Below are 27,278 nucleotides of genomic sequence, written 5' to 3'. Positions count from 1 at the left end.
TAGTACAGTATTAGTAGAGTATTAGCAGAGTATTAGTAGAGTATTAGTAGAGTATTAGTAGAGTGTTAGTAGAGTGTAGTAGAATATTAGCAGAGTGTAGTACAGTATTGGTAGAGTATTAGCAGAGTATTAGTAGAGTGTAGTAGAGTATAAGTAAAGTATTAGTAGAGTGTAGTGGAGTATTAGTAGAGTGTAGTAGAGTATTAGTAGAGTATTAGTAGAGTGTAGTAACTAGTTTAAAACTAGATTAAAGACGCATCTTTTCGGCCAGGCATTCATATAATATTTTTAATCTTACAGTTCAAACTACAATCCGGCCTCTAGTTCATAAACGCCAGAGGAGAACTGGCCCCCGACTGAGCCTGGGTTCTCCCAAGGTTTTTTTTTCTCCATTAGGTCGCCTGATGGAGTTTTAGGACAACATTAGGTCACTTGATGGAGTTTTTCGGTTCCTTGCCACTGTTGCCTTTGGCTTGCTCAGTTGGGGATATTTTGGGGATATTTAATTTAATTTTATCAATCAATAAATTCCACTTGAAACACACCTTGTTGTATTATTTTAATTTAATACTGTGAAGCTGCTTTGATACAATCTGTATTGTGAAAAGCGCTATAAAAATATTTTTTTTAAAGTATTAGTAGAGTGTAGTAGAGTATTAGTAGAGTGTAGTAGAGTATTAGTAGAGTGTAGTAGAGTATTAGTAGAGTATTAGTAGAGTATTAGTAGAGTACAAGTAGAGTATTAGTAGAGTGCAGTAGAGTATTAGTAGAGTGTAGTAGAGTATTAGTAGAGTATTAGTAGTGTAGTAGAGTGCGGTAGAGTATTAGGAGAGTGTAGTAGAGTATTAGTAGAGTGTAGTAGAGTACAAGTAGAGTATTAGTAGAGTGTAGTAGAGTGTTAGTAGAGTGTAGTAGAGTATTAGTAGAGTATTAGTAGAGTGTAGTAGAGTGTTAGTAGAGTGTAGTAGAGTATTAGTAGAGTATTAGTAGTGTCGTAGAGTGTGGTAGAGTATTTGGAGAGTGTAGTAGAGTATTAGTAGAGTGTAGTAGAGTATTAGTAGAGTGTAGTAGAGTATTAGTAGAGTGTAGTAGAGTATTAGTAGAGTATTAGTAGAGTACAAGTAGAGTATTAGTAGAGTGTAGTGGAGTATTAGTAGAGTGTAGTAGAGTATTAGTAGAGTATTAGTAGAGTGTAGTAGAGTACAAGTAGAGTATTAGGAGAGTGTAGTAGAGTATTAGGAGAGTGTAGTAGAGTATTAGTAGAGTATTAGTAGAGTGTAGTAGAGTACAAGTAGAGTATTAGTAGAGTGTAGTAGAGTATTAGTAGAGTGTAGTAGAGTATTAGTAGAGTATTAGTAGTGTAGTAGAGTGTGGTAGAGTATTAGGAGAGTGTAGTAGAGTATTAGTAGTGTAGTAGAGTGTGGTAGAGTATTAGGAGAGTGTAGTAGAGTGTTAGTAGAGTGTTAGTGGAGTGTAGTAGAGTATTAGTAGAGTATTACTAGAGTGTAGTAGAGTACAAGTAGAGTATTAGTAGAGTGTAGTAGAGTATTAGTAGAGTATTAGTAGAGTGTAGTAGAGTACAAGTAGAGTATTAGTAGAGTGTAGTAGAGTATTAGTAGAGTGTAGTAGAGTATTAGTAGAGTATTAGTAGTGTAGTAGAGTGTGGTAGAGTATTAGGAGAGTGTAGTAGAGTATTAGTAGTGTAGTAGAGTGTGGTAGAGTATTAGGAGAGTGTAGTAGAGTGTTAGTAGAGTGTTAGTGGAGTGTAGTAGAGTATTAGTAGAGTATTACTAGAGTGTAGTAGAGTACAAGTAGAGTATTAGTAGAGTGTAGTAGAGTATTAGTAGAGTGTAGTAGAGTATTAGTAGAGTATTAGTAGTGTAGTAGAGTGTGGTAGAGTATTAGGAGAGTGTAGTAGAGTATTAGGAGAGTGTAGTAGAGTATTAGTAGAGTATTAGTAGAGTGTAGTAGAGTACAAGTAGAGTATTAGTAGAGTGTAGTAGAGTATTAGTAGAGTGTAGTAGAGTATTAGTAGAGTATTAGTAGTGTAGTAGAGTGTGGTAGAGTATTAGGAGAGTGTAGTAGAGTGTTAGTAGAGTGTAGTAGAGTATTAGTAGAGTATTAGTAGAGTATTAGTAGAGTGTAGTAGAGTATTAGTAGAGTGTAGTAGAGTATTAGTAGAGTATTAGTAGAGTGTTAGTAGAGTATTAGTAGAGTATTAGTAGCGTGTAGTAGAGTATTAGTAGAGTGTAGTAGAGTGTAGTAGAGTATTAGTAGAGTATTAGTAGAGTATTAGTAGAGTGTAGTAGAGTATTAGTAGAGTATTAGTACAGTGTAGTAGAGTATTAGTAGAGTGTAGTAGAGTGTAGTAGAGTGTAGTAGAGTATTAGTAGAGTATTAGTAGAGTGTAGTAGAGTATTAGTAGAGTATTAGTACAGTGTAGTAGAGTGTAGTAGAGTATTAGTAGAGTGTAGTAGAGTGTTAGTAGAGTATTAGTAGAGTATTAGTAGAGTGTAGTGGAGTATTAGTAGAGTGTAGTGGAGTATTAGTAGAGTATTAGTAGAGTGTAGTAGAGTATTAGTAGAGTGTAGTGGAGTATTAGTAGAGTATTAGTAGAGTGTAGTAGAGTATTAGTAGAGTATTAGTACAGTGTAGTAGAGTGTAGTAGAGTATTAGTAGAGTGTAGTAGAGTGTTAGTAGAGTATTAGTAGAGTATTAGTAGAGTATTAGTAGAGTATTAGTAGAGTGTAGTAGAGTATTAGTAGAGTATTAGTACAGTGTAGTAGAGTATTAGTAGAGTGTAGTAGAGTGTAGTAGAGTATTAGTAGAGTATTAGTAGAGTATTAGTAGAGTGTAGTAGAGTATTAGTAGAGTATTAGTACAGTGTAGTAGAGTGTAGTAGAGTATTAGTAGAGTGTAGTAGAGTGTTAGTAGAGTATTAGTAGAGTATTAGTAGAGTGTAGTGGAGTATTAGTAGAGTGTAGTAGAGTGTAGTAGAGTGTAGTAGAGTATTAGTAGAGTATTAGTAGAGTGTAGTAGAGTGTAGTAGAGTGTTATGGTTTAGGTGTTAGGGTTCGGGTTAGGAGAATAAGTTTACTTGTAGTTGCCAAGTTGCTTATAGTCAGTGGAATGTCTGTTGGGAGACCAACACAATAAAGTTTTTTCAGATATTAAGCAGATACTCTACTAATACTCTAATGACTGATAGTTGACATAATTGTAGTTGCAAAATTACTTCTAGTTAGTAGAATGTCTAAAGTGGACTATTGAAATAAAGTGTTACCGTAAAAGCAGCTAACAGGATCTTTATTTTAACAGAATTATGACTTTTCTTTTCATATACAGTCAAACCAAAATTTATTCAGACACCTTCAACATTTCTCACATTATCACAGTTTATTCGCTATAGTTTAGAAAACAGTAATAAAATATGACGAACTCAGGTGATATTTGACTGGTTTTGTCCGTCCTTCTGTTAGACTGTCTCACACATGAGTTATGCTGAATATCTGTCAGCTGTTAAATTTAACTACACAATTAGATAATACCAGTTTAGCTCAACCAATCACCAAGCAATGCTTCATTGTGTTCAGTCTGTGTGTAAAAAGAGCATTAGCAATTAAAGACAACACACTTCAGCAGAACATGATCAGCTCAAAGTGTCCGAATCATTTTTGGTCCCAAATTTGTATACATTTGACTGGAATTATTGGGTATAATATGCCTCAGTTTACTTTATTTTGCTCTCCTCACTTACATAAATTAACTATAGTGTCAAGCACACACTAGTGAAAAAATATCAAAAATGATATCTGGTGTCGGAATAGTTTTTGGTTTGACTGTATCTCGTTTTTGCCCATGTCTCCTTTTTGAAGAAGGCAATCCTGTAATGAATTTCAACAAGCTTAGAGAAAAAAATGTATTCAAGATAGAGGCAAGAAAAATGTTGATAAGTGAATATTTTTATGACATGAGATGTAGTAGTTTGCTTGAATTCACTTCAGTCTCTCAGCTGGTGCTGGACCCCAGAACACGTTAAAAATGAGTGTCATCGTTCAGCTCAGCTGATCTCAGTCTTCAATTCAGTCAGGAACGCTATCATCAAATACGATTGACAGTTAGCATACAGTTTGGGTTGGCGGATTGGTTCTGTTCTGGGCAGCCTAGCATGGATAAGAGCAGCAATAACCCTCCTTAGAGTAAACAGAACAGAACCAAGATGAATGTATGCAGATATCATTAATTCATTTTAATGTACAACATAATTCGAGAATTTAGTCTGATTCAGGGGGAATCAGAATGCCGAATCCTGAGGTGGAGCTGGAGATGGAGGAGGGTAATCCACCCCTGAGAAACGCGATAGCTGCTGATAATACTGAAGGAGCTTATATATGAATACAGTGATAGGCGTCGCATTCCTATAGGTAGACGTGGATCAGCTGAGAGTCACTGATGCGAGCTTGACTAATGTGAGCTGCCAGAACTGACGCTACGCTTGATGTGACTAATGAAGGCAGAATCATTCTTGAGTCATTCAAATGGATGTGTTTGTGTGTGTGTTTTTCTGACTGTGATGTTCTGTGCTTTTGCAGGTGATATCAGATTCCCATTCACAGTCATGTGGTGATACGGTGTCTCTCTCTCTCTCACACACACACTCACACACACCATGGCGCACCCGTACGACCCCTGGTTGCGCGCCGGGCCACCGCAGGATGAGGTGAGCGTGTCTGGCTGGTGGGACGTGCACACTGGAGCCGCGGCGGGTTGGATGGACCTGCAGGGGGCGGGTCTGGGGGCGGGGCCAGGGCCAGGGCAGGGCGGGGCCATGGGTTCCTACGCGGTCGACCCTCAGATGTGCTGCCTGCCTCCCTCCGGCTCCGCCCACTCCGGCTCCGCCCACTCCGGCCTGCACTTCCCGCCGGAGGGCTTCAAGATGGAGCCGCTGACGCAGGATCTGCTGCCGCTCCCGCAGGCCTCGTCGTCGTACTCCCCGGAGGAGCCGCTGGACGCCGCGGGTTCTTCCGCTCGGCCCAGATCGCAGCGGCGCGCGGGCGGGCGCGCTCCCGGTCAGGCCTCCTGCCGCTGCCCCAACTGCCTGAGCGCCGAGTCCCTGGGAAGCAGCGGCGGAGACAAGCGCAAGCACCTGCACAACTGCCACATCCCCGGCTGCGGGAAGGCATACGTGAAGACGTCGCACCTCAAAGCGCACCTGCGCTGGCACAGCGGCGACCGGCCCTTCGTCTGCAACTGGCTGTTCTGCGGCAAACGCTTCACCCGCTCGGACGAGCTGCAGCGCCACCTGCAGACGCACACCGGCGCCAAGCGCTTCGGCTGCAGCTCGTGCCCGCGCGTCTTCCTGCGCGCCGACCACCTAGCCAAACACGTGCGCGTGCACGAGTCGCCATGCCAACCGGCCGAAGAGACTCACCCGGCGTCGGGGAGCAGCGCCAGTGCGACGTCGCTGCTCAGAGTCAAGACGGAATCAGAGACTGGCGATGACGACACACCGAATGGCTAATCGCTCAGCGGTTCTGATAAACGAGACTCACTGATGTGCTGTTCTGAAACCGACTGATATGAACTATATTCACATCTCTAAATGATCTGTAGAAGGTGGCATTATCATTATCATTATCGTTATCAACATAATGCTTTTATTTCTTCAGTTTTATTTATATTTGTACATTTTGTGTTTCATTCACTGTTGATTAACTTAAAGATATTGTGTGTGTGTGTGTGTGTGTTTATGTTACTGTAATCTCAAATTTTGTAGTGAGAATATGTAATTAGTTTGAATAAATATAAAGCATTTTGATAATTTTTTTCATATGTCTTGTGAAAGTGCCATAAAAACATCAAACAATAAACAGATTAGGCAAAATCTCATTCAATTAACTCATTTATTATACTATGATTGATTATTTTTTCTCTTGAACACCAATCTTCTATACAAAGGTTATACTTACAGAACACTTTGATTTGAGATTAAAGAAAAAGTAAATATAAAAATAAATAATACAGTATATCATAAAAAGGGTTATTTAAATAAAGTACAAATTAAGTCAGTAGACAAAAGACAGAAAACATTATCATACAACATCATTAAAAAATGTAAAAATCCTCAGTTTTAAAGTCTCCTTCAAAATGACCATACTCAGATTCCTTTGTTTTCTTGAATTTCGTCAGAACCACCATCTTATTTTCATACTCTTCAGGATGTTTTCGGGTATAAAACCCACTCTACACACAAACACACATAGAGACTTTGAGAGGCTTGAGACTTTGAGAGGTGAATGATGACATCAGGTGTGAGGTGATCTGATTGGTTCTTACGTTCAGCAGCAGGATCAATATGATAATGAGCAGGATGACCCCGCCCCCTGCACCAGTGCACACGATCAGCATTTCACTGGGTGGAACGACAAACTCCGCCTTCACTGCAATCTGAGAGGAACAGAGAGAAACTCATCACCAACTGTACAAACGATGATCATCTTTAAATGATGGATGAAGGAGTGAGATACCTGTGATGTGTGAGGGTCGTCCTGCAGAGTGAAGAAGAAATAGTTAGAAATATGGCGGAACAGTGTCTGTATCTGTAATACTGTAAGAGTGACGTCAGCAGGGACGTGCACAGACATTTTGAGGGGCAGGGGCTCAAGTGAAATAAAGGGCACTTCTCATAATTACGTTTTTTTTTTTTTTTAAACAAAAAAGTATATATATTAACGCAACTCTGACTTCCTTTTTAAAAATGTTTTTAAAAAGTTAATTAATTTTATCTTCCTCAAACTCACGCAATTGTTTCATTTTCAAAAGATGTCTACAAAATAATCAGTTCACACAGAAACCATGGTACCAGATGCAGTTACTCAGATTTACTACATTTTTTTGAGTGTATCCTCCATCTGTTTGCATCTGTAGATTTCTTCTAAATTCACCAATTTAGATTTCTAAATTTCAGGGGGAAAGACTCTTGATGTAAGTCATTAACTGGGGACGTTCTGTATGCAAATTAGGCGTCAACTAGTTAAAATGTGCACATTTGCATCTAATTGACAGGGCAATGCAGGTAAATAGGATAAACAAAATAACTAAAGCATATCACCTGGTGGTGATATATGCTTATTTTATTACTAACTTATTTTATTACATGGCTTGGTTGAATTCCAATGTAGAATGCGGTCTGTTATTTCTTGATAACACACCGCTGTGCGGAGTATAACAGACCGTTGCCATGAAAAACAGAGCGTTGCTATGGACTCACAGGATTCTAACTGTAGAGACGGAGCGTACTATTTTCTTTAACAATCGGGGGAGAGGGAGCGCTTCAGAACTCCTGACCTGATATTTAGATATACTATTCTTCAATAAATATATTTGTTTGACAGGGAAGCTGTGCGCAAACAGAAATATGTATTATTTTTCAAAAATAAAAAAAAAGCACCCCAGAAAAAAGGGCACTTTCTCTCCAGGAATAAAAAGGGCAGGTGCTCAAGCCCCCTTTTATGTCTATGTGTGCACGTGCCTGGACGTCAGTCATGGACTCCTGCAGGTCTGTGGTGTGAGTTCAGGCCGACACTGACAATCACGCGCTGATCAGCACAAGCACAACATCAGTTACGGCAAAGGTACAGATGTCTTTCACTCATCACCTTCAGGCCGGTCGACGTCTGGTTGTAGCGGCTTCTGTTGTAGTGGAGCTCGGCGCTCATGTCCAAGGCAGAATCCTCTCTGAACTCGTAGAAGGAGTATTTCTACAGCAGAAGAGACAGAGTCTGATTTCAGAGTTAGTCCATCTTAAACTGGTGTTTGTCTGTGTTCGTCACTCACGCTCTCGTATTCCTTCACGTTCTGGAGAGCTGCGTCTGCCGTCAGGATGAAGTGAACTACTGAAGCTTTCTGCAGATCAAACTGACCACACTCGAACTTCCCGCAGTGACCGTCCTGAAACATCGACACAACACTGAGAACTGAAACACTGACACCAATGAACCAGAGAATCAACTGAACTAAACAGAGATGAAGATGAAGATGCGTTTACTGTGCCTGCTTGAGATCGGATCTTAAAGGGATCGTTCACCCAGAAATGATCATTCTGTCATCGTTTATTCAGCCTCATGTTGTTCGAAACATGTTTAATGAATATTGCTTTTTAAATAATCTTCCTGATCAGTTTCATCTCCTCAGCATCCCGGATAGCTTAGAAGAACTCGATGTTGCAAAAGAAACTACTGACTCTCTCTTTTCCAGCACTTTAGACACAGTTGCTCCATTAAAGAAAATAGTCCAACGCCGTGGTACAACAAGCACACTCGAGCTCTCAAGAGAGCAGCCAGAAAAATGGAGCTGGAAGAAAACAAAACTAGAGGTATTTGAAGGAAAGTGTTAGGTTAGGAAAGAAAGGAAAGGCCTTAAAAACTGCTAGATCTTATTAGAGCTTATTTTTGGACTCTCTTAGAAGAAAACAAACACAACCCTGGTTATTTATTTGATACAGTGGCTAAATTAACAAGAAGCTTCAACCCCAGACGTTTCCAAGCAGCACAACAGTAATGACTTTATGAACTTCTTTACTTGCAAGATTGATAATATTAGAGAGAAAATCATAACCATAACCATATGTCTACAACATAATCGCATCAGACAGTGCATTGTAGTGTCTCTGAGGAAAAATTCCATTCATCCGCAGCTATAGAAGAGGAAGAATAACATTATATATATATATATATATATATATATATTCACACAAACAGTCTTTTTCAACCTCATATATCCTTATTTCTGTGATACAATAGTTAAAATTATCATAGAAGTACTTGGATAAAAGTTTAAAGTTCAAATATGAACACTGATGCCTACGATAGTGATCAAAAACAGCTTTTGATAGAAACTTGGTGCTTAAAACAACGCATTTATCGATTACATTGTTACATTATACATCATCTACAGTCTGTATAAGTGTATGATTAAACTTTTCCCGATGGGCTAGTGTTAAAAAAAATTTGCAATATATTTCATATATTGAATCGCAATACTTGTAGAATTCTTCCATCTTAAAAATATATCTAAATTACGCCATATGCTCTCATTGACAAATGCGGAACAATTAGTCCATGCGTTCATGACCTCAAGGCTAGATTATTGTAATGCTCTACTGGGTGGTTGCCCTGCACGCTTAATAAACAAAATCCCAGCCAGTTAATAATACCTAGAATATCAAAATCAACTGCAGGCGGTAGATCCTTCTCCTATTTAGCACCAAAATGCATAATTTTCCTGTTATCACTGCTTTGAAACAATATTGTATAAAGCGCTATATAAATAAAGGTGACTTGACATGAGAGTGAGTAAATGATGACAGAACGGTCATGTTTTGGGTGAACGATCACTTCAACAGCAGCTGTAAAAGGGTCTATGATCTCTTACCTGCGGTTTGATGAATCCACACGGCACTGAGTTCTGTAGAGAAGAACAGAAGATGTTTATTCAGCAGAACACATGCTGGTCTGATGGTATGAGCTGATGAACGAGTGACGCACCTCCTGCATGCTGAAGCTCTGAGGAGTTAAAATCACATGTGTAGTTTGACAGGGCAGGGTGAGCTCGAGCGACACCGGCAGACCTTTAAGACCCAGATTCTCCACCTGTGGACACAAACACACAGACACACAGCAATCTGATCACGAGAAGCCCAGAAACAACAGGATGAAGCTGTAGATGTGTGTTTGACTCTCTGACCTTGTAGACGATGTTGAGAGGTTTTGGACCTCTGTCCTCCAGAGAGAAGTTCAGATACGTCACAGAGTCTTCAGCCGCTCTGACAAACACACAATAACTCAATAACTTCTCAGTCAATCATATGGTTTTCTGTTATTTTAATATAATGTTACTGTCTCAGTGTATTAACTGCTAATAATAAAACAGAACAGAAAATGATCCGAACAGAAAGACATTCAGATGTTGAGTTTCCAATCATTCAGAGATGAAGAGCAGATCAAACTGAAACAGAAGAAGAGAAGTTAAATAAATGCCACTCACAGACTGATCGCCAGATCAACAGCGAACTGAACCGGGACGCTCCTCCTCACCTCTGCATCGCTGGTGTTTCCATTATTATCACTGTGAACAAACATACAGGATTTACTCATGATTGAACATGTGCTTTGGCTCTCAACGAAGGCGGTCGCATTTTCTTCCCCTCCTCCCCCTTATCTCCCCTGCTTTGCTGCTCTCGTCTCGTCTACTGTCTTGTACTTTGAGAGACTCTCTCCGCACTGCTCTCCAAACTAAGAAATTATGGATTTGATCAACTGGTCTCTCAACGCAATTGACACCATCTTCTCGACGAGAAGCTTGGGTTTGGGGGAACCTGACTGCCCTGCCGGAACGTTTGCAGCTGGCTACACGATGGACGCGTGGGAGAAGTGGCAGGTCGTGTTTCTGGCGGCTCTTTCTGTGGAGGACATTGAAGATATCTACCTATTCGGAACCATGATAACAGGTTTTCTGCTGTTTGGATTAGGCATTGCCCTGGTTTATCGAGGAATTAAGAAGACGGTGACAGCTGTCCAAAGCCCCACAAGGCTGCCCGTCATGATTGAAGCAGTGGGCAGAGCTGTCAGCACTCAGACTGTGACTATGAACCACAATATGGATAACATCATGGAGAAGCTCACAGCTTTGCAAAGGCAAATGGATCGTTTCGGAGACCAAAATGGACCAGGAGCTGTGTAAATTGGAATGCGGCTACTCGTCCCAAGACCAAACAACCCCAATCTTATCTGCTTTCGGCCCCCCTTAACCAGCACTGGCCTTGGCCTTGGCTGCTGCTGGAACAACAACTCCCCCGGAAGAGCACTGTTGGGTGTTCATGTTGTGTACTGATTATGTGCTTATGTTGCTGAGGTGTTTTTTTACTGTTCCCAAACTGTACTCCTACAGGAGAATAGTCTGGGGGTTGCCTTTTTTTTCTCCTCACTTCTCCTCATGTTATGCTGTATTTGTTTTTCCTAAATTCTCTGTCTTCCTGTTCTGTCTACCCCCTTGTCATATTGTATGTATGTTTGTATGGACAGGTTAATGGCTAATTTCGCTGGTACTTGTGACTAAGTGACAATAAAAGGCTACTACTACTACTACTACTACTACTGTTAAATCATTCTTCATAACCTGGATCGTGAGCACACATCTCTGCTGAACATTACTGATATGAAACAGCCCTGAAAACAAACAAATCTGTCAAATTCATCCTCATTCACCTGTTAGCGGTGATCATCATCTCCATCCTGTCGGACCAGTCGTAATCCCATTTCGCCATACGAAAGGTTGCCAGAAACTGAGTCTAGAAGACAGTAGAAATCACAGGTGTTGGTAGCATTGGCAAGAGAATGATTGAGAAAATTCATTATATATACACTGAACAAAATGATTTGTTCATTTGCACATTATAGAGTGGCCTTTTTATAGTGGACAGCCTAAGGCACACCTGTGCAATAATCATGCTGTCTAATCCGCATCTTGATATGCCACACCTGTGAGGTGGATGGATTATCTCGGCAAAGGAGAAGTGCTCACTAACACAGATTTAGACAGATTTGTGAACAATATTTGAGAGAAATAGGCCTTTTGTGTACATAGAAAAAGTTTTATCTTTGAGTTCAGTTCATGAAAAAAGGGAGCAAAAACAAAAGTGTTGCATTTATAATTTTGTTCAGTGTATATGTAAACACTGTATAAAAGACATCTTTAGATGTACACGTTACATTGGTAGTTGGTTGGACATTGTAAACAAACTGGTCACAATTATGATTATGGGACTACTGAAACAAACTTCTGATTTTTTTATATGTACAATGAGCGTGTCTGTGTGTCAGTTTGTTTGTCTATTAGTGTGTCTATCTGTCTTTTCAGTGTGTCTGTCTGACTCTGTGTCTGTGTGTGTGTGTGTGTTTTACCGTGGTGCCGCTGCGGTACACTGGTAGATTGATACTGCAGGTGGTTCTGTTCATAGCACCGCTGTCATGATCACCACAGCTGCTTCGAGTCCGGCTGGGCTGAACACACACACATTTATAAAATCCTTAAAACAACACACCATAAGATATTTAGACTTTCAGAAAACATTTAGAGTCTCTATATTTCTTATATTTAAGTTTTAAAAAATATCTTAAAGGAACACGCCACCATTTTTTGAAATAGGGGTTATTCACTGTTTCCTCTACATTTAGATAGGTGGGCAAACGCATTTTTGTCTCAGTGCATGCATTGTCTTAGTCTGGCAGCGCCGCCACTAGCTTAGCTTAGCATAATGAATGGAATCCTTTGTTGCCGGAAACAGCCCTATTTCAAAAAACGGTGGGGTGTTCCTTTAATAACTGTGTAGATTTGGCTTCCTTTTGGAATTTAAACTTGCCACATCTCACAGGAAGTAGAAATGACAGGAATACGAATTTATTGAAAGAAATTAAGTACGGGCAATGCATTCTAGGAATCAAAGGGTTGTTCTACCATATTCCACAGAAGTTAATTTATTAATTATGATGAATTAAATAAACTAAACACAATTTGGCTCTATAGTTGGCAATTATTATATAGTTAGCATTTGAAACAAAAGTTGAAGCAATCTATCCATCTAATTAAAATTTTAAAGAAAAAACACTTTCGAACAAGACTCCAACATTCAAGTCTTTTTTGACCTTGTAGTTAAAAATAGACAATTTAATTTCTTTGAATTTAATTTTTTTCGATTCTACTTTCTTATATTCAAATTTGAATTATAATTCTGTATTTCTACAATTCTGTTGTTTGCTCTCAACTCAAATTCAACTCAAATTCACTCAAATAGTTTGATGTGTGGACAGCGGTACCTTAACGGTGTCAAATTTTGAGAGCGAGAGGCCTTCTGGGTAGTGCAGCACTATGCTGGTGTTGAAGGAGTCGTCGCCTGGGTTGGCCAGCGATACGAGGACAGTGAAATGAGCTTGATTCACCACCACTAATGTGTCGTTCCTGAAGAACAAACCAAACGCAGAACCTTCATCACATTCTCATGTTTATTTCAAATCAAGAAGAATGGAAATATTCAGAATCATTTACAGACATTTAACATTAGTCATTATTTATCGGTTGTTACTCACATAAAACTAAAGTTCAGCTTCAGATCGGTCACACAGCGGTTGTTTGAATTACAGTTCCATTGAAACGGCACCTAATAACATATAAAACAGAAACTTTCATAGAGCTTTTAAAACTTTATACAGTAAATTGGAAGAATCTTATATCCTTAAAGGCCCCGATATACCATATCAAAGTTATTTTTTGTTCTTTGCTTAGGGGTTCATTTGAAATACCTCTAACTGTTAGTAAACATCCTGAGAGTGATGTTTTTTATGAATATGAACCAGAGAAGATTTACACCTCAAAGAAGGCGGATCCTCAGAGTCACATCCACCTATAAGGTCATTACCAGAGATCACTGGTAGTCCGAAAGGTGTTTACCAGCTGGAGAAACATTTCTGGAAAGTTCGCTTTGGCAAGCTGTTTCAAACTCCAGAAATTAAGTTAATTTTGGCCGTATTTTGTTAGAAATGACGTCAACATAGGTGTAATTTGCGTGTGGGACATGTCCCCACTACTTTTTGCCAGGGTCGATATTTTCCCCACCACTCTGAAACATCTTGCTACATCGATGTACCTCATGCAAATTAAACATATCCAACTGACGTTCGTTTGTGTTAAACAAGGCAATCTGGCATGGAATGGGTTGCTTTTGAAGTCATGCTGAGCAAAGGAACTTTCTCTTCACTCTCAGATGAGCACTTCAGTTTATTGCTTTTCGCTGTTGCAGAGACTCTATTCTTGCCGATGAAATCACAAAACAAAATGCACACAAACGTCCCTGCTCTTTACTTCTTAGATTTTAATGACAAAAAATCTAGGGTGGATTAGAGCCCAGAACCTCTGACATGCTTAACCCTCTGGGGTCTAAGGTGTTTTTGGGGTCCTTGAGATGTTCTGACATGCCCTGACATTTGTGCTTTTTTCAGTTGCTTATAAACATATTAAGAAGAGGATCTATGACCTCTGGAAGCATCTCTTTCAATAGCTTAGTCGGTATAGGGTCTAACATACATGTTGTAGATTTAGATGATTTAACGAGTTTAGTAAATTCTTCCTCTTCTATAGCAACGAATAAAGAAATTTTTTCCTCAGGGAGACTACAATGCACTGCCTGATGCGATACTGTAGTAGACGGTTGCATAGTTATAATTTTCTCCCTGATATTATCAATCTTATAAGTGAAGAAGTTCATAAAGTCATTACTGCTGCAGCTGTTTGGAAACGTCATAAGTTGAAGCTTAATTTCTTGTTAATGGGTTGGCAGAATGACTCCCCGAGGTCACGGAAGCGAAATGCGCACCGTATAGTGAGGTTTTAACCACTTCCCCCCAGAGGACACTGCCCTCAGAGGCCTGACACCACTGGCATCAGGACCTGTTCCCTGAAGCCATCTTGGAGATATTGACAGTCCTCAGATCTGTCTTACCCTGAGAATACTTCGGCTGAGAGCGCCGCCCTGATCCCCCATCTCCCAATCTACTAAGAGAACCAAACTCTTGAGACTGGTCTCTGACATAACTTGAGGAGCCAATTCGGTACCCTGAAGCGGATGACCGGCAGGGAACAACCGAACTGACTCCTCTAAAACCCTCCTCGGAGGGGGCGAGTCTTTCATTGCCGCAACATTTCCGGGCGGACACTGAGATTAGAACTCGTTGGTGATCGCTGTGCACACGAGGGGGCAGGGTTGGCAGAACAGCCCCCTGAGCGCACCGAAGGGAGAAGGGCACCATATGATGAGGTGTTATACATTTCTCCTTGGGAATTTCACCATTTAATTCCTTAAAGTTAAATGCAGCCAAAGATCAATCAGACAAGTAAACATGGTCTGGATGAAAGGCTGAATAGTATATTAATACAGACATCTAACTCCTCAAAAGTCAGATGATCATTTAATTTCTCAAAATTAAATGCAGCCAAATATCAACTAGACAAATAAACACGGTCTGGATGAAAGTCTGAATATAGTACATTAATACAGATATCTAACTTCTTGTCTCGGTCTGGGTTTAATTTAGTTTTCATGAACTTTTAGTTTGCATTTGTCAGTCACCTGTGTCCTATGTTTTCATTGGACACTCATTAATCATCACCTGTGTTCGTCATTGTCTCATCATCATGGTGTATTTAAGTTCCTCTTTGTGCTTGTATTGTTTGTGTCTTGTTAAACGCTGCACGTTACCTGCTTCTCATATTGGATTATTTGAGTTTGTTTTGTAAAATAATACTTTGCTTTGGAACCTTTTTCATCATTCTCTTCATCCTCTGAACCTAGATGTGATACATGAGTATTTACCATTTAATAATTTATAGGATTTAATTAAAACAAATAATCGTAGCAGATCTCGGCCGCCAAAATTAAGCCTATATTCCATGCCCCATTCCAATAAATGAGAGTTATTACTAAAACTGGATTTTAATGAACTGGTCTTTAATAAAAGTTAATTTTATCTGCATCTCAATTCAAGCAGAAGATGATAAAACCGTAGCATTATTAACTTTACGGATGATCTATATGTTATAAATAAACCTCTCACCCCATATGAAGAGAATCCAGCTGTGCGTCTCCATCCTGATGTTTCTGAGCTGGTCTGTGGGAGATTCCTGTTTTATTCCGTCATAGTCACTCCTTTTGGATCAGAGTCAGAACTCCTGCGGTTTGTGTGTGTGTGTGTGTGTGTGTGTGTGTGTGTGTGTGTGATTGTTTTCATTACACGGCCAAGATTATCAGCATTACAGATTCTCTGGCTGATTATGAATCCCCTCATTGAGGCCAGAGCAGGATTTGATCTCATTTTACTGTCAGCGAATAGCAATTAAATCAATCATTTATTTTATACCATTTTGTCGTGTTGGTGGGAATTATCTAATTGTGATCAACGTAAAACAAAGCCTCGCTTTCCAGTCTTGTCTCGTGACTGCTTCACTTTGAATCAAAAATACAAAACTGGTGTGCACATCCCAAACACCCAGATTGGGCTCAGGTGCAGGACATCATATCATTTACATATAATGTATTGCCACACTTTAATATGTGAATTATATTATCAGACCACTGAACACATAAGCTCTGTCAGGCTGTTGTGGTTGATGTATAAACGTCCCAGGTTACGTATGTAACCCTAGTTACCCGAAGGGACGGACGCTGCGTGTAATCGCAGTGGGAACGCCTCCAGCGTAGTGCGTCTGAAGCATGAATGAAATCAGTCCAATGGCGAGACGGAACGTAGTAGGCGGGTGACGTCATCGACCAGGAAACTATAAAGCACCCCTGAATCACAAGCGAGACAGCTTCTGATGTTACTGAAGCAAGCGATCCAAGGGGATGCCGGGAGCATGGCAGGACACGCAGCGTCCGTCCCTTCGGGGAACTAGGGTTACATACGTCCATTCCCCGGGCCTCGGCCCCTGCCTCGACAGGATGTCTGCCCCCTGATTTAAATACCCCGGGAGATAAATAGCTCTCAGCAAAAGAATTTTCCCTTGGGACCATAGAAGGATCTGACGTGCCAGTTTGTAAAGCGGGCGAGAACGCAGACCCCTCTGATGGTTGATATAAGAGACCACCGATGTGTTGTCTGTTCGGACAAGAACATGGTGGCCCCTTAGGTCTGGGAGGAAGTGTTTCAGAGCCAGAAACACTGCCAACATCTCTAGAAAATTTATGCTTTTCCATAGACGATGATGGTCCTGCCACAGACCCTGAGCTGGGCGACCACTCATGATCGCCCCCCAACCCGTGAGAGAGGCATCCGTCGTTAGCATTACGCGACGACAAGGAGCTCCCAACACAGGACCTTGGGACAGAAACCAAGGATCTTTCCACATGATCAGGGTGCGATGACACCGTCGCGAACTCATGATCGTGCGGAACGGATTTCCCCTCGGGGAGAACCCCTTGGTTCTGAGCCACCACTGTAGCGGTCTCATGTGCAAGAGGCCAAAAGGTATCACGTTGGACAATGCTAGGCGAACGGAAGAACCCGATATTGGTACGCTTCGCCCCCGAAAGCGAACCTCAGGAACTTCCTGTGTTGAGGAAGAATAGACACATGGAAGTAGGCGTCCTACAGATCTATCGTGACGAACCAGTCCTCGGACCTGATTTGTGACACGATCTGTTTGAGAGTGAGCATCTTGAACTTGAGCTCCCCTACAGTGCGATTTAAAAGACGCAGATCTAAAATCGGACGCAACCCCCCGTCTTTCTTTGGAACAATGAAGTACCGGCTATAATAACCTGACTCCCTGCTGGGAGGAGGAACCCAATCTATAGCTCCTTTTTGCAGAAGAGTCATAACCTCCTGTTCCATCACCAGAGCCTGCTCGGGGCCCACCACAGTGGAAAGGACCCCTCTGAACCGAGGCGGACGAGACACATTGGGAAGATTTTTCCACTCCACTAGAAAATCTACTAGGGTGCCAGCCTCTCAAGGCTGGCCTCTGGAATATGTCAAGCTGCAGACACAGTTCCCTATAACGGCGCACCGGCAGGGAACAACTGGTCTAATTGCTCTAGACTCCTCTTCAGAGAGAGCGAGCGCCCCTCGGGAAACGCTCGCTGGGGCCATCTACGCCCCGGCATGAAGGCGGGGTTGGCAGACCGGCCCCCTAAGGGCACCGAGTGGAGACGGGCACCGTATAATGAGGTGGAAACCGTCTTCCCCACGGTGGGGTGTATTTTGAACAGCAGGCACAGTGCCCTGAAGCGGCGCACCGGCAGGGAACAACTGGCCTGACTACTCTAGAGCCCTCCTCGGAGGGAGCGAGCAACCCTCGGGTAAAAACTCGCTGGGACCTTCTGCGCCCCGGCATGAAGGCGGGGTTGGCAGAACGACCCCCCTGAGGGCACCGAGGGGAGACGGGCACCATATAATAAGGTGGAAACCATCTTCCCCAAGGAGGGGTGTACCCTCAGAAGCCCTACACTACTAGTGTCAGGGCTCCTTGGCCTACTTAGAGATAATAACAGTCCTCAGATCCGTTTTATCATAAGTACTGATATTAGAAAGGGCACGAAGCACTCGGCGCGTGCCCTTACCATAAGCATGGATTTTAGAAAGTGCATAGTATTTTATGCAGTTAAAAGGCCAGAAAGATATTTCATTTAATTTCTCAAAATTAAATAAAACCATAAACATAGATTTTAGAAAGGGCACGAAGCACTCGGCGTGTGCCCTCACCATAAACATTGGGTTTTAGAAAGTGCATAGTATTTTAAATAGCTTTTTTAAATCTCAAATTTAAATACAGCCAGTAACAAAGTATTTCATAGTCTGAATTACAGGCTGAATATTCATATTTGAATACAGAAAAAATCATAGCTTGAAAACACACATTTTAGTTGTGATAATAGGAATAAGAGAGAAAGGGAAACTCCTTGAGCTCAGTTTCCTCCACATTATAAATAAATTGCGGATCTACGCGTTGCCTCGACAACGCGAGATCCAAGCCGTTGATTCTTTATGCTGCCATCTACGCGCTGCCTCAGCAAGCGCGAGATCTGCTTTTTAGCTAGTTAAGACTCAACAGTTTGTTTTCTAAAACTTCATTATTGTGCGTGTGTTTTTCTACACATTGAAGTGGCGAGTCTATTTCAATAACTACAACATTCAGCTCCTCAGAACTGGATAATTGCAGTACCGATGCCTCATTCGGGGTGGAAGTAACCGCAAAGCGTGCTTCCGCCCCGAGATGAGACACTGGACCTGGCAGGTGAAGGCAGAGAAAAGGCGAAGCCCGTCTCTAAAACCCCTCTGCCAGATCCATTTGCGAACCTCGTGACTCGAGCCGCCGCTCTGCCTCGGCTTTCAGTTTTCACTCATATATATATGGGTGAAAACTCCTGCCTAGCAAATTCTAAGACAGACAAAAAAACACCAGGGACATAGATTCACACAGAGCGCTGCTGAAGTAACAGAAGCTGTCTCGCTTGTGATTCTGGGGTGCTTTTTAGTTTCCTGGTCGATGACGTCACCCGCCTACTACGTTCCGTCTCGCCATTGGACTGATTTCATTCATGCTTCAGACGCACTACGCTGGAGGTGTTCCCACTGCGATTACACGCAGCAGTAGTCCCTGAAGGGGAACAGCTGAGCTGCGCACTCGGGTTTATGGCTGCTGTAAATGTGACCTGCCAAATGATGGCACTGTTTTCTACACTCTTGAACCTTTCAATAGCCTTTTGTGGCAAACGTTAGATGCGTTTGGGTTCAGCTCTGGCCTTATAAACATGATTGGAGTCTTGCATAGTGACATTTAGAGTATTTTAAAGATCAACCGTAATTTAAGTGCTCCTTTTAAAGTTCAGAGGGGGGTTAGACAAGGATGTTCATTATCTGGCATGCTGTACTCTTTGGCCATAGAGCCTCTTCTGCACAAATTAGGACAATCTCTTTTGGGCGTAAACCTTCCTGGATGTGAAACAGTTTTTAAATCTGCTTATGCCGATGATGTTGTTGTCATTGTCAAAAAACAAGAAGATATTGACACCCTTGTATAAAATATTAATGTGCTTGGTGTATTGCCCTCTGCTAAGATTAACAGGGGAAAAATGAAGCTGTAACAATCATTGATGAGTTAAGCAGAAAACTTCACTGTAAAAAAAATCCCGTAAAATTTACGGTAAAAAACTGGCAGCTGTGGTTGCCAGAAATCTACCGTAAAAATTACAGTGGAAATGTTTATCCGTTTACGGTACAAAGAAAATTTTGACTGTATTTTTTACGGTAGATTTCTGGCAACCACAGCTGCCAGTTTTTCACCGTAAATTTTACAGTTCACTTTTAAGTGTACCGTAAACAGGAAAACATTTTGACTATTTTTTACGGTAGATTTCTGGCAACCACAGCCGCCAGTTCTTTACCGTATATTTTACAGTTCACTTTTCAGTGTACTAGTACACTGTACATTACCAATAGTACATTACCATACTTAAGTGAACTGTAAAATTTACAATAAAAACTGGCAGCTGTGGTTGTCAGAAAAGTGAAAGTTGGTATATTATTCAATAACACCCAGAACTGGTAAGGAAAGCAAATATACCTTTTATTTTAATACCACAAACAATAACCATGACAACTATATTATTTTCCTTAAAACAGCAGGAAAATGTATGCAGGTTGACTTTGCAGAATAAACATTTTGAATTATTACAGTATTTACCAGAAGGCAACATTCATTAATCTGAACAGTATTCTATGCTCTTAATGGCATGTGGTTAATCAAGGAAATACAAGGAGAAAAAAAGATTTTGTAGCGATTATAGCGACATTCAATTATTAATGCAAAAGTGAGTACTCACTGCTCAAATAATGCTCAAATAATTACTGGTATAGTAACAAACATACCAAAAGTACAAAGCAGTATATTGGGAAAAGATACATTTCTAAGATGACGGCTCACACATTTTCAACATTCTCAAGTCATTGTCAACATTTTCAAAGCATCTTCCAGTATAAATTTGAAAAGCATCATCACTGCCAATGTTATCCTCAGACATCTGTCAAATAAGATTTGTCCAACCTTAGTCTGTTCTCCATTCGTGATCAGCAAGGTCTGCTATCAGTGTAAGGACTCTGGGATTCACTGGAAGCTGTTTTTTGTTTTTTCTTGACTCAACTTTGGTGCCCTTCTCTGGATTTATGCTGAAGAAGCACCTACAAAAGAGAATGTAATCACTCATTTTGTTGATCATAAATACAGATGGAATAAAGTTCACCAAATTACTTCACTAAAAAAAAAAAAAAAAAGTTTTTTTTTATTACATGAACTAATATTATAGTACAAGTACATATTAAGTTAACAGTACAAATCTTGGTTCACAGTGCATTAACTAATGATAAAAATATCTAACATGAACAAACAATGAACAACTTTATTTTTCTAACCAAAACAATGTACAAAGAACTGTTACAAATGTAATTCCCATTGTCAGTTAATTTTAGTGAATACATTACCATACGTTAACAAATGAGACCTTACTGTAAAGTGCAATTACGTGTTAAAAATGGTTTAATGCCTACCTTTGTATGAATTCCAGAGTAGAACCAAGTTCCAAAGGGTAATGGATGTTAAAACAGTAGTAACTGCTAAACATCATGCAAATTGGTGCGACAAACGTAGAAATGTGCGGAGTTGAAATCTTCTGGTCGATGCTCAGCATGAAAAGCTTTGATGTGTAGCATGAGGTGCCTATAGACAAAAACAAACAATTAAATGCCTTTGGTCTTAATATATTCATTTTGGAATGACATGATAGTGAGTAATTAAAGGAGAACTCCGGTCAATTTTAACATTGAGCTAATTTTTTTGTAAATTTGGAGTGCTGTCAATACAGAGAACAACGACAAAAATCGGTGTTGCCTACACCGAGTTATTCTATTTCTAAAATTTGCACCCTGTTGACTTCAATGGGGCAAGTACTAAACCTGCTTTTAGCCTCTTAACATCCTTGATGTGTCATTACAAGTGCACAGAAAATGTGAGTGATTCCTTCTGAGTGAACACGAGTGAGTCTGACTGCAGTAGATGTGAAAGATAAGTATAAAAATGATGTTATTTAAGCCAGCGCAAATACCTGTTTACATCCTGTTTTTCGGTTGAAGTCCAAAGTAGTCGATTGCCGAGTTCACGCGCATGATCATAGGTATTAAACCTATGCGTGTGAACTCTGCAATCGACTACTTTGGACTTCACCCGAAAACAGGATGTAAACAGGTATTTGCGCTGGCTTAAATAACATCATTTTTATACATTTCTTTCACATCTACTGCAGTCAGACTCACTCGTGTTCACTCAGAAGGAATCACTCACATTTTCTGTGCACTTGTAATGACACATCAAGGATGTTAAGAGGCTAAAAGCAGGTTTAGTACTTGCCCCATTGAAGTCAACAGGGTGCAAATTTTAAAAATAGAATAACTCGGTGTAGGCAACACCGATTTTTGTCGTTGTTCTCTGTATTGACAGCACTCCAAATGTACAAAAAAATGAGCTCAATGTTAAAATTGACCGGAGTTCTCCTTTAATGTCATCTTTTACTCACCAGCAAGTAAAACAAAACCTGTATACATTTTTTTTATTTTTCTAAACACTAAGAAAGAAAATTTGCAGAATGTTTGTAACCACACAGTTGTGGGGCACTTTTGCTTAATAAAGTCAATATCCACCCATAACTGTTCGGTTAACAGCCTTCTTCAAAATAATATATAGCAGAACAAATAAATCTATACAGGTTTTGAACAAATTAAATTTGAGTAAATTACAGAATTATAATATTGAACTATCCTTTAAATTGTAAAATATAACAATTTTATTAATTCAAACTCACCACAGACAATGATGCAGGGTGTTGCTGGTAACTTGTCTACATCCACATCTTCAACCAGGCAAGACTCTTCCACATAGTGAAACATCACTTCTTCCTTTTCGTCAAAGTAGGCAAGCAGAAGAAGCACCACATCTTTCAAATCCTCACTGCATCCTTCAGGTTGACACCTCAAAACATCTAGTTTTGCAGCAGTTTGCATAACTTTGGGCTTCTTTTCTGCACCAACTGTTTTAAGAAAGTTCAGGAGCCGCTGTCCTTTTTTATCCAAGCTTTTAAGAAACATCTCCTTCAGATCAATTCCAGTTAGCTGCTTGAAGTGTGTACACATACCAACCTCTTGAAGTAGAAATGGCCAGTTCTCACAAAGCTGTTGTATGCTTGCTCCATTGTTTATGTCTTTGCGCTGTGTGTAGTATGTTGCTTTCAGGAGGGTGCTAACTTCTTCTGAGTCAAAATTTGTTGCTTTAGACTTTATCTTCATCATTTCTTGCTTTTCCAGCTGGCTCTCTTTGGTCTCATTCAGCGGCATAAATTCTACATTCCAATTTACACAGCCGTAAGTGTCTTGAACCGCTGCCCTTCTTTCAGCAGGAATCTCCTCTGTGTCAGAGTCTTCTGTTCTGCTGCGTTTTCGGATTTTCGGAACATTGGTCCTTTTCACATTTTCTACACGATTCTGGATCTGCTTAAGTAGTGAGTGATACCCTGCACCAATTATATCACCATCAATAACATCCTGCAAGGATGCAGGGTATTTGGCCACCATCTTTTTGGCAATGACTGTAGAGTTTTGCTTACTTGGAGACTCGCACATCTTCATCATTTCGGATACAACAATTTTCACCATATCTCGTCGCAATCTTGGGGTTGGTCTTTTCTGCCTTTCTAAACATTGCATCAATGCTTCTGGCAACTTCTCCCATGGTATTTTAAAATTGTCAGCCCAGTCAGAAGCAACCGTGGAAGCCTTGCCAAATGTTGGGGATGGTGATGATGAGCATGAAGAGGACCGTGTGCCACTGCTGCTCTCTCTAGAACTTGGCAAGCTATCTGAACTTTCTTCTAAAAGGACAAACGTAAAAAATGATCACTTATGAAACCAATTTAAGAAAACTTTTACATTTTTATATTTCATTATAAAAATGAAATGTACTTACTGTTCTGGCTCCAGGCAGATACAAGTTTTCGTGCCTGAATGGGTCGTAATACTGGCAAGAGATCTGCTTCCTGAACATATCGGAAATCTTCAGGTGAAGATACTCCAAGTGAGTTCAGTGTCTCCACCACTGACTGTAGCACCGAGGATGAAATATCTTTGAGAATCTTAGCAACTGCAGTGGTTACACTGCTTTGCTCCGATTCATTCATGACTAGAAAAGAGAAAAAAATATATATATTTGGTGACTCTAAAATTAATTAAAGGTATAATTGGCCCATTTGAGCACAATTAAACTGTTTCAATTCAAACCTGTATGAGTATCTTTCTTCTTTTGAAGATAAAATATATTTTCCAATGAAAAAAAAAAGAAAAGAAAAATATAACCAAAGACTTTTAAAGTTTTTGTGACACATTTTGTGTTTTCTTTTATGTTCAATAGAGGAAACTTGTAACAGATTGATGTTGTCGAAACTATATCAGAAATACCATTTTTGTCATACATGTTAGGTGTGTTGAGCTGTGCAAACAACAAAGAGTGAAATATAATAATGCAAAAATATCAGTTAGAATTGCATTATTTTAGTTTTAAACTAGTTTTATCAATACAATCCAATGTTACAACTATGCAAGCCTGTATTGATCTAATGAGACACTATGCTGTGTTTCAGTGGAACTACCCTATGTCCTTGCAACATGTAAGATGACAGTGGGTAATAATCAGGCAAGTGGTCAATGTTCAGACACTGAACCCTTTTACTGGTGTTTCGTAGAGAGTACAAATGATACTCAGGAAGAAAATCTGCTATGAACACCCTGGTCAGCAAATCAACATGCTCCTCTGTGATGAACATGAGCATAAGTTCACCAAACTCCACTGTCTCCTCATTTTTAATGACAAACAGTTGGCCCTTTTTGTACACAGTTCCTTTATACTGTATTTCTGAAGAAACCCTTGTTTGTGTTTCACTGAATTTGAATGGACTGACTGCATCTTTGACAGTTTCACTGTAAAGCTCAGAATAAAATGGGGAACTATCTTTCAGTTGTAAGAATGGGGGACAAGATCCAGATGTCAAATAGGCCTGAAACAACTGATGCCTTTCAGAAAGTGTGCGACACAAATTTTTAAAATTCTTCAGATGTCTGGTACATCTTTTGAAGTAACTGTGTTTATTTTCAAATCGCATTGTCCATAATCGGATCAATGGACCAAATTTCAGTATCAGACCTGGATAATGTCGAAGGTAGTGATGTTTTGGTTTTAGATTCACTTCTGGAAAGGCTGCTTTTCTAGATTCCAAGTATTCTTGGATGAGAACATCCAAATATGCAACCTGTGACACCGAAATTTTCTGAGCGCAAATCAGTTCAACAATGTCCTTTAGTTGAAGAGTTAATTGCCAAACCTCATCTGCAGGATCCACAACTCTATCACCAAGTATTACAGGTAGAAGACGTAAAAAATTCCAATTCTGAATGGCCTGACCAGCTAGCTTAGGTCCATGAGAATTTAACTCACAAGGTTTTGTGAATGCATCAGAACCATTGTATTTGAACTGCCTGATTCGACGGTTAAGAATTGGGTATGTGAACCACTTCTTCTTAACAAAATATTTGACGTAAAGAGCAACATCGTAAGACAACACGCCTTCAAAAATGTCGTGACCAAGGCAAGGTGGCAAGCCAGGTTGGCAAACTTTAAAGTTCTTCAAAGAGTTGAAAACTGAATCAAACTTTATGCCTTGAATGGTTTCATTTTCGGTCTGTAATTGGTTAACAACAGCACTGTAGTTTTCAACAGTGCGCAGTGGACCACACAAATATGGGTCAACACTCTGGAATTCTTGTTTAGTAATTAGACAGTACCTGCAAAAATAGCTTGACTGACTAAAATTTTCAGTGAATCCACCTATGCAGTGGGATCCCAAATTGTCTCCGGCAATGCAGTAAAGTGTGCCTTTTATAATAGATTGATCTGACAAAGCAATTCCATTTTCCTCAAGGTCTTTCAGGTCTGTTACTAGCTCTGAGAAAACACTTTCATGGCCAAAGTCTTTAAAGTCTTTTTCTCTGCACAACATAACCAGCTGCATATGTTCTGTGTTTGACCTGAGATGAACTGGCAAATTGACAAGAGAAAGGTATACAGCCAAAATTTTGTGTTTTTTTCGTGCAGACCCTAAAGGGTTGACCACCTCAAAAGCATCCTGATAGAGCAGTAGCTGGAGGTTTGGGATGTCTTGAGAGAAATTCCTGCACTTCAGTATTTGGCCATCTGAGCAATCACAAAGTACATCAGCAGAGTTTTTTTCAGGCAGGTGCATTGAAATGCACTTCCTTCCAAAATCTGAATTCAGCAGACACTTCAATGTGTCTTTCACAGGTACATGTGAAAGACTCTCATCTCTACCTAGAAGTATTCTTTTTGGTTCAACGTATTGAAACACTTTTTTAAAGGTCTGACTCCTTGAATACTCTGTTCGCATTGGTCCTTTATGACACACAGAAAACAAGTCTGATTCCTTCACAGTAGCAAAGATTTGAGAAATAGTCTCATTAGGTAATGACAAATTCTGCAAAAGTGAATGTAGCTTACTAAAAGTATATGTCTGTCCCAATTCATGAATATTTTGCATTTCATCTACAATATTTTGTATTGTAGAAGCTGGAAGAAGAAACTGTCCTTGTAATTTCATATAAAACAGGCTCACATTTCTTAAATACAAATCATCAAAATTTTGAAATGAGCCCATTTCACTTACTTCAGACTCACCTGTATTTGCATCCAGGTCATCAGGACACTGCTCTGATGTAACTGAAAGTATCTCTGATGCAGAAGGCCGATGTGAATCAGTAAAGCTGTTAACTGAACAGTTCCTGTGCTTCCTAGACATATGAGAGGTAAAAGAGGACATGACGTGAAAAACACTTTTGCACCCTCTTACTGGAACTGCACGACCTTCCTTAATATGGTTCTTTAAGTGAGCAACAAGACTAGCCACATCCTGACACTTATAACTACATAGTGAAACACTACAAATTAAATCCTTATCAACCACTGCATGTGCAGTCACAGCAGCAGTAGAGCTGTTATGGCGCCGATAAAAATGGCTCTTAAATGCTCCGTATTTCGAAAAGGACTGTTTGCAATCACCTGCGACACATTTGAAAATGGCGCGAGGTTCGTTGCGATGCAGTCTGCAGTGCAGAACATATTCCCTCAGACTCTGCACTATTAAACTACAAAAACAGCAAGTGTACATTTTAATGTATTCAAATCTCACTCGTCGTGAACTTAAGTGATAATCGAGGCGATATGTCGTTTAAGCAAGTTCGCTTCGCCATAGTTGGAACGGCACAATCATTTTAAATCAAAGCAATCAGAGCAAATGCGTTATTTTCTAATGACTTGAATGAATGGCTGTATATTAAAAAAGATAAAACTTTACCATCAATACAGCCAACAGGTTCACGTCATGTGAGTCATGACGTTAAAGATAAGAAAATAACGCTTTTTACCTCACAAACGCTGTATTCAAATGACTAAACCAATCATTGAAATTACAGAATGAGTTTGAGAATGAGTTGTGCTTACCTGACAGACTTCATGAGGAAAATGATGTCAGAAGGTTGTCGCGGTTTGCACGTTGTTCCCTATTTCTG

The 27,278-nt window shown here is 40.1% G+C and overlaps 2 protein-coding genes across 2 annotated transcripts in view; one reads left to right on the top strand and one right to left on the bottom strand.

Moving 5' to 3' along the window:
• sp6 (Sp6 transcription factor) overlaps window positions 1-5,888 on the top strand; it is a 9,092-nt gene extending 3,204 nt beyond the window's left edge. Inside the window, exon 2 of the mRNA XM_079860162.1 lies at window positions 4,593-5,888. Coding sequence (XP_079716288.1) covers window positions 4,670-5,521 — 852 coding nt within the window. The 5' untranslated portion in view covers window positions 4,593-4,669 and the 3' untranslated portion in view covers window positions 5,522-5,888. The remainder of the gene's footprint in view (window positions 1-4,592) is intronic.
• A 217-nt stretch (window positions 5,889-6,105) lies between these two features.
• LOC307154769 (integrin alpha-M-like) overlaps window positions 6,106-27,278 on the bottom strand; it is a gene marked incomplete at its 3' end in the record, with an annotated part of 79,544 nt that continues 58,371 nt past the window's right edge. The window contains exons 20-31 of the mRNA XM_079864856.1: window positions 12,873-13,014; window positions 11,961-12,059; window positions 11,265-11,347; window positions 10,045-10,125; window positions 9,745-9,823; window positions 9,546-9,650; window positions 9,433-9,465; window positions 7,837-7,950; window positions 7,659-7,760; window positions 6,528-6,548; window positions 6,337-6,447; window positions 6,106-6,243 (exon numbers count right to left, since the gene is read on the bottom strand). Coding sequence (XP_079720982.1) covers window positions 6,106-6,243; window positions 6,337-6,447; window positions 6,528-6,548; window positions 7,659-7,760; window positions 7,837-7,950; window positions 9,433-9,465; window positions 9,546-9,650; window positions 9,745-9,823; window positions 10,045-10,125; window positions 11,265-11,347; window positions 11,961-12,059; window positions 12,873-13,014 — 1,108 coding nt within the window. The remainder of the gene's footprint in view (window positions 6,244-6,336; window positions 6,448-6,527; window positions 6,549-7,658; window positions 7,761-7,836; window positions 7,951-9,432; window positions 9,466-9,545; window positions 9,651-9,744; window positions 9,824-10,044; window positions 10,126-11,264; window positions 11,348-11,960; window positions 12,060-12,872; window positions 13,015-27,278) is intronic.

Source organism: Squalius cephalus (genome assembly GCF_949319135.1).
Source record: "Squalius cephalus genome assembly, chromosome: 2".
NCBI classification, from domain to species: Eukaryota; Metazoa; Chordata; class Actinopteri; order Cypriniformes; family Leuciscidae; genus Squalius; species Squalius cephalus.
Note: the sequence above shows the minus strand (reverse complement) of the source record. Positions and strands in the feature narration are given on the sequence as shown.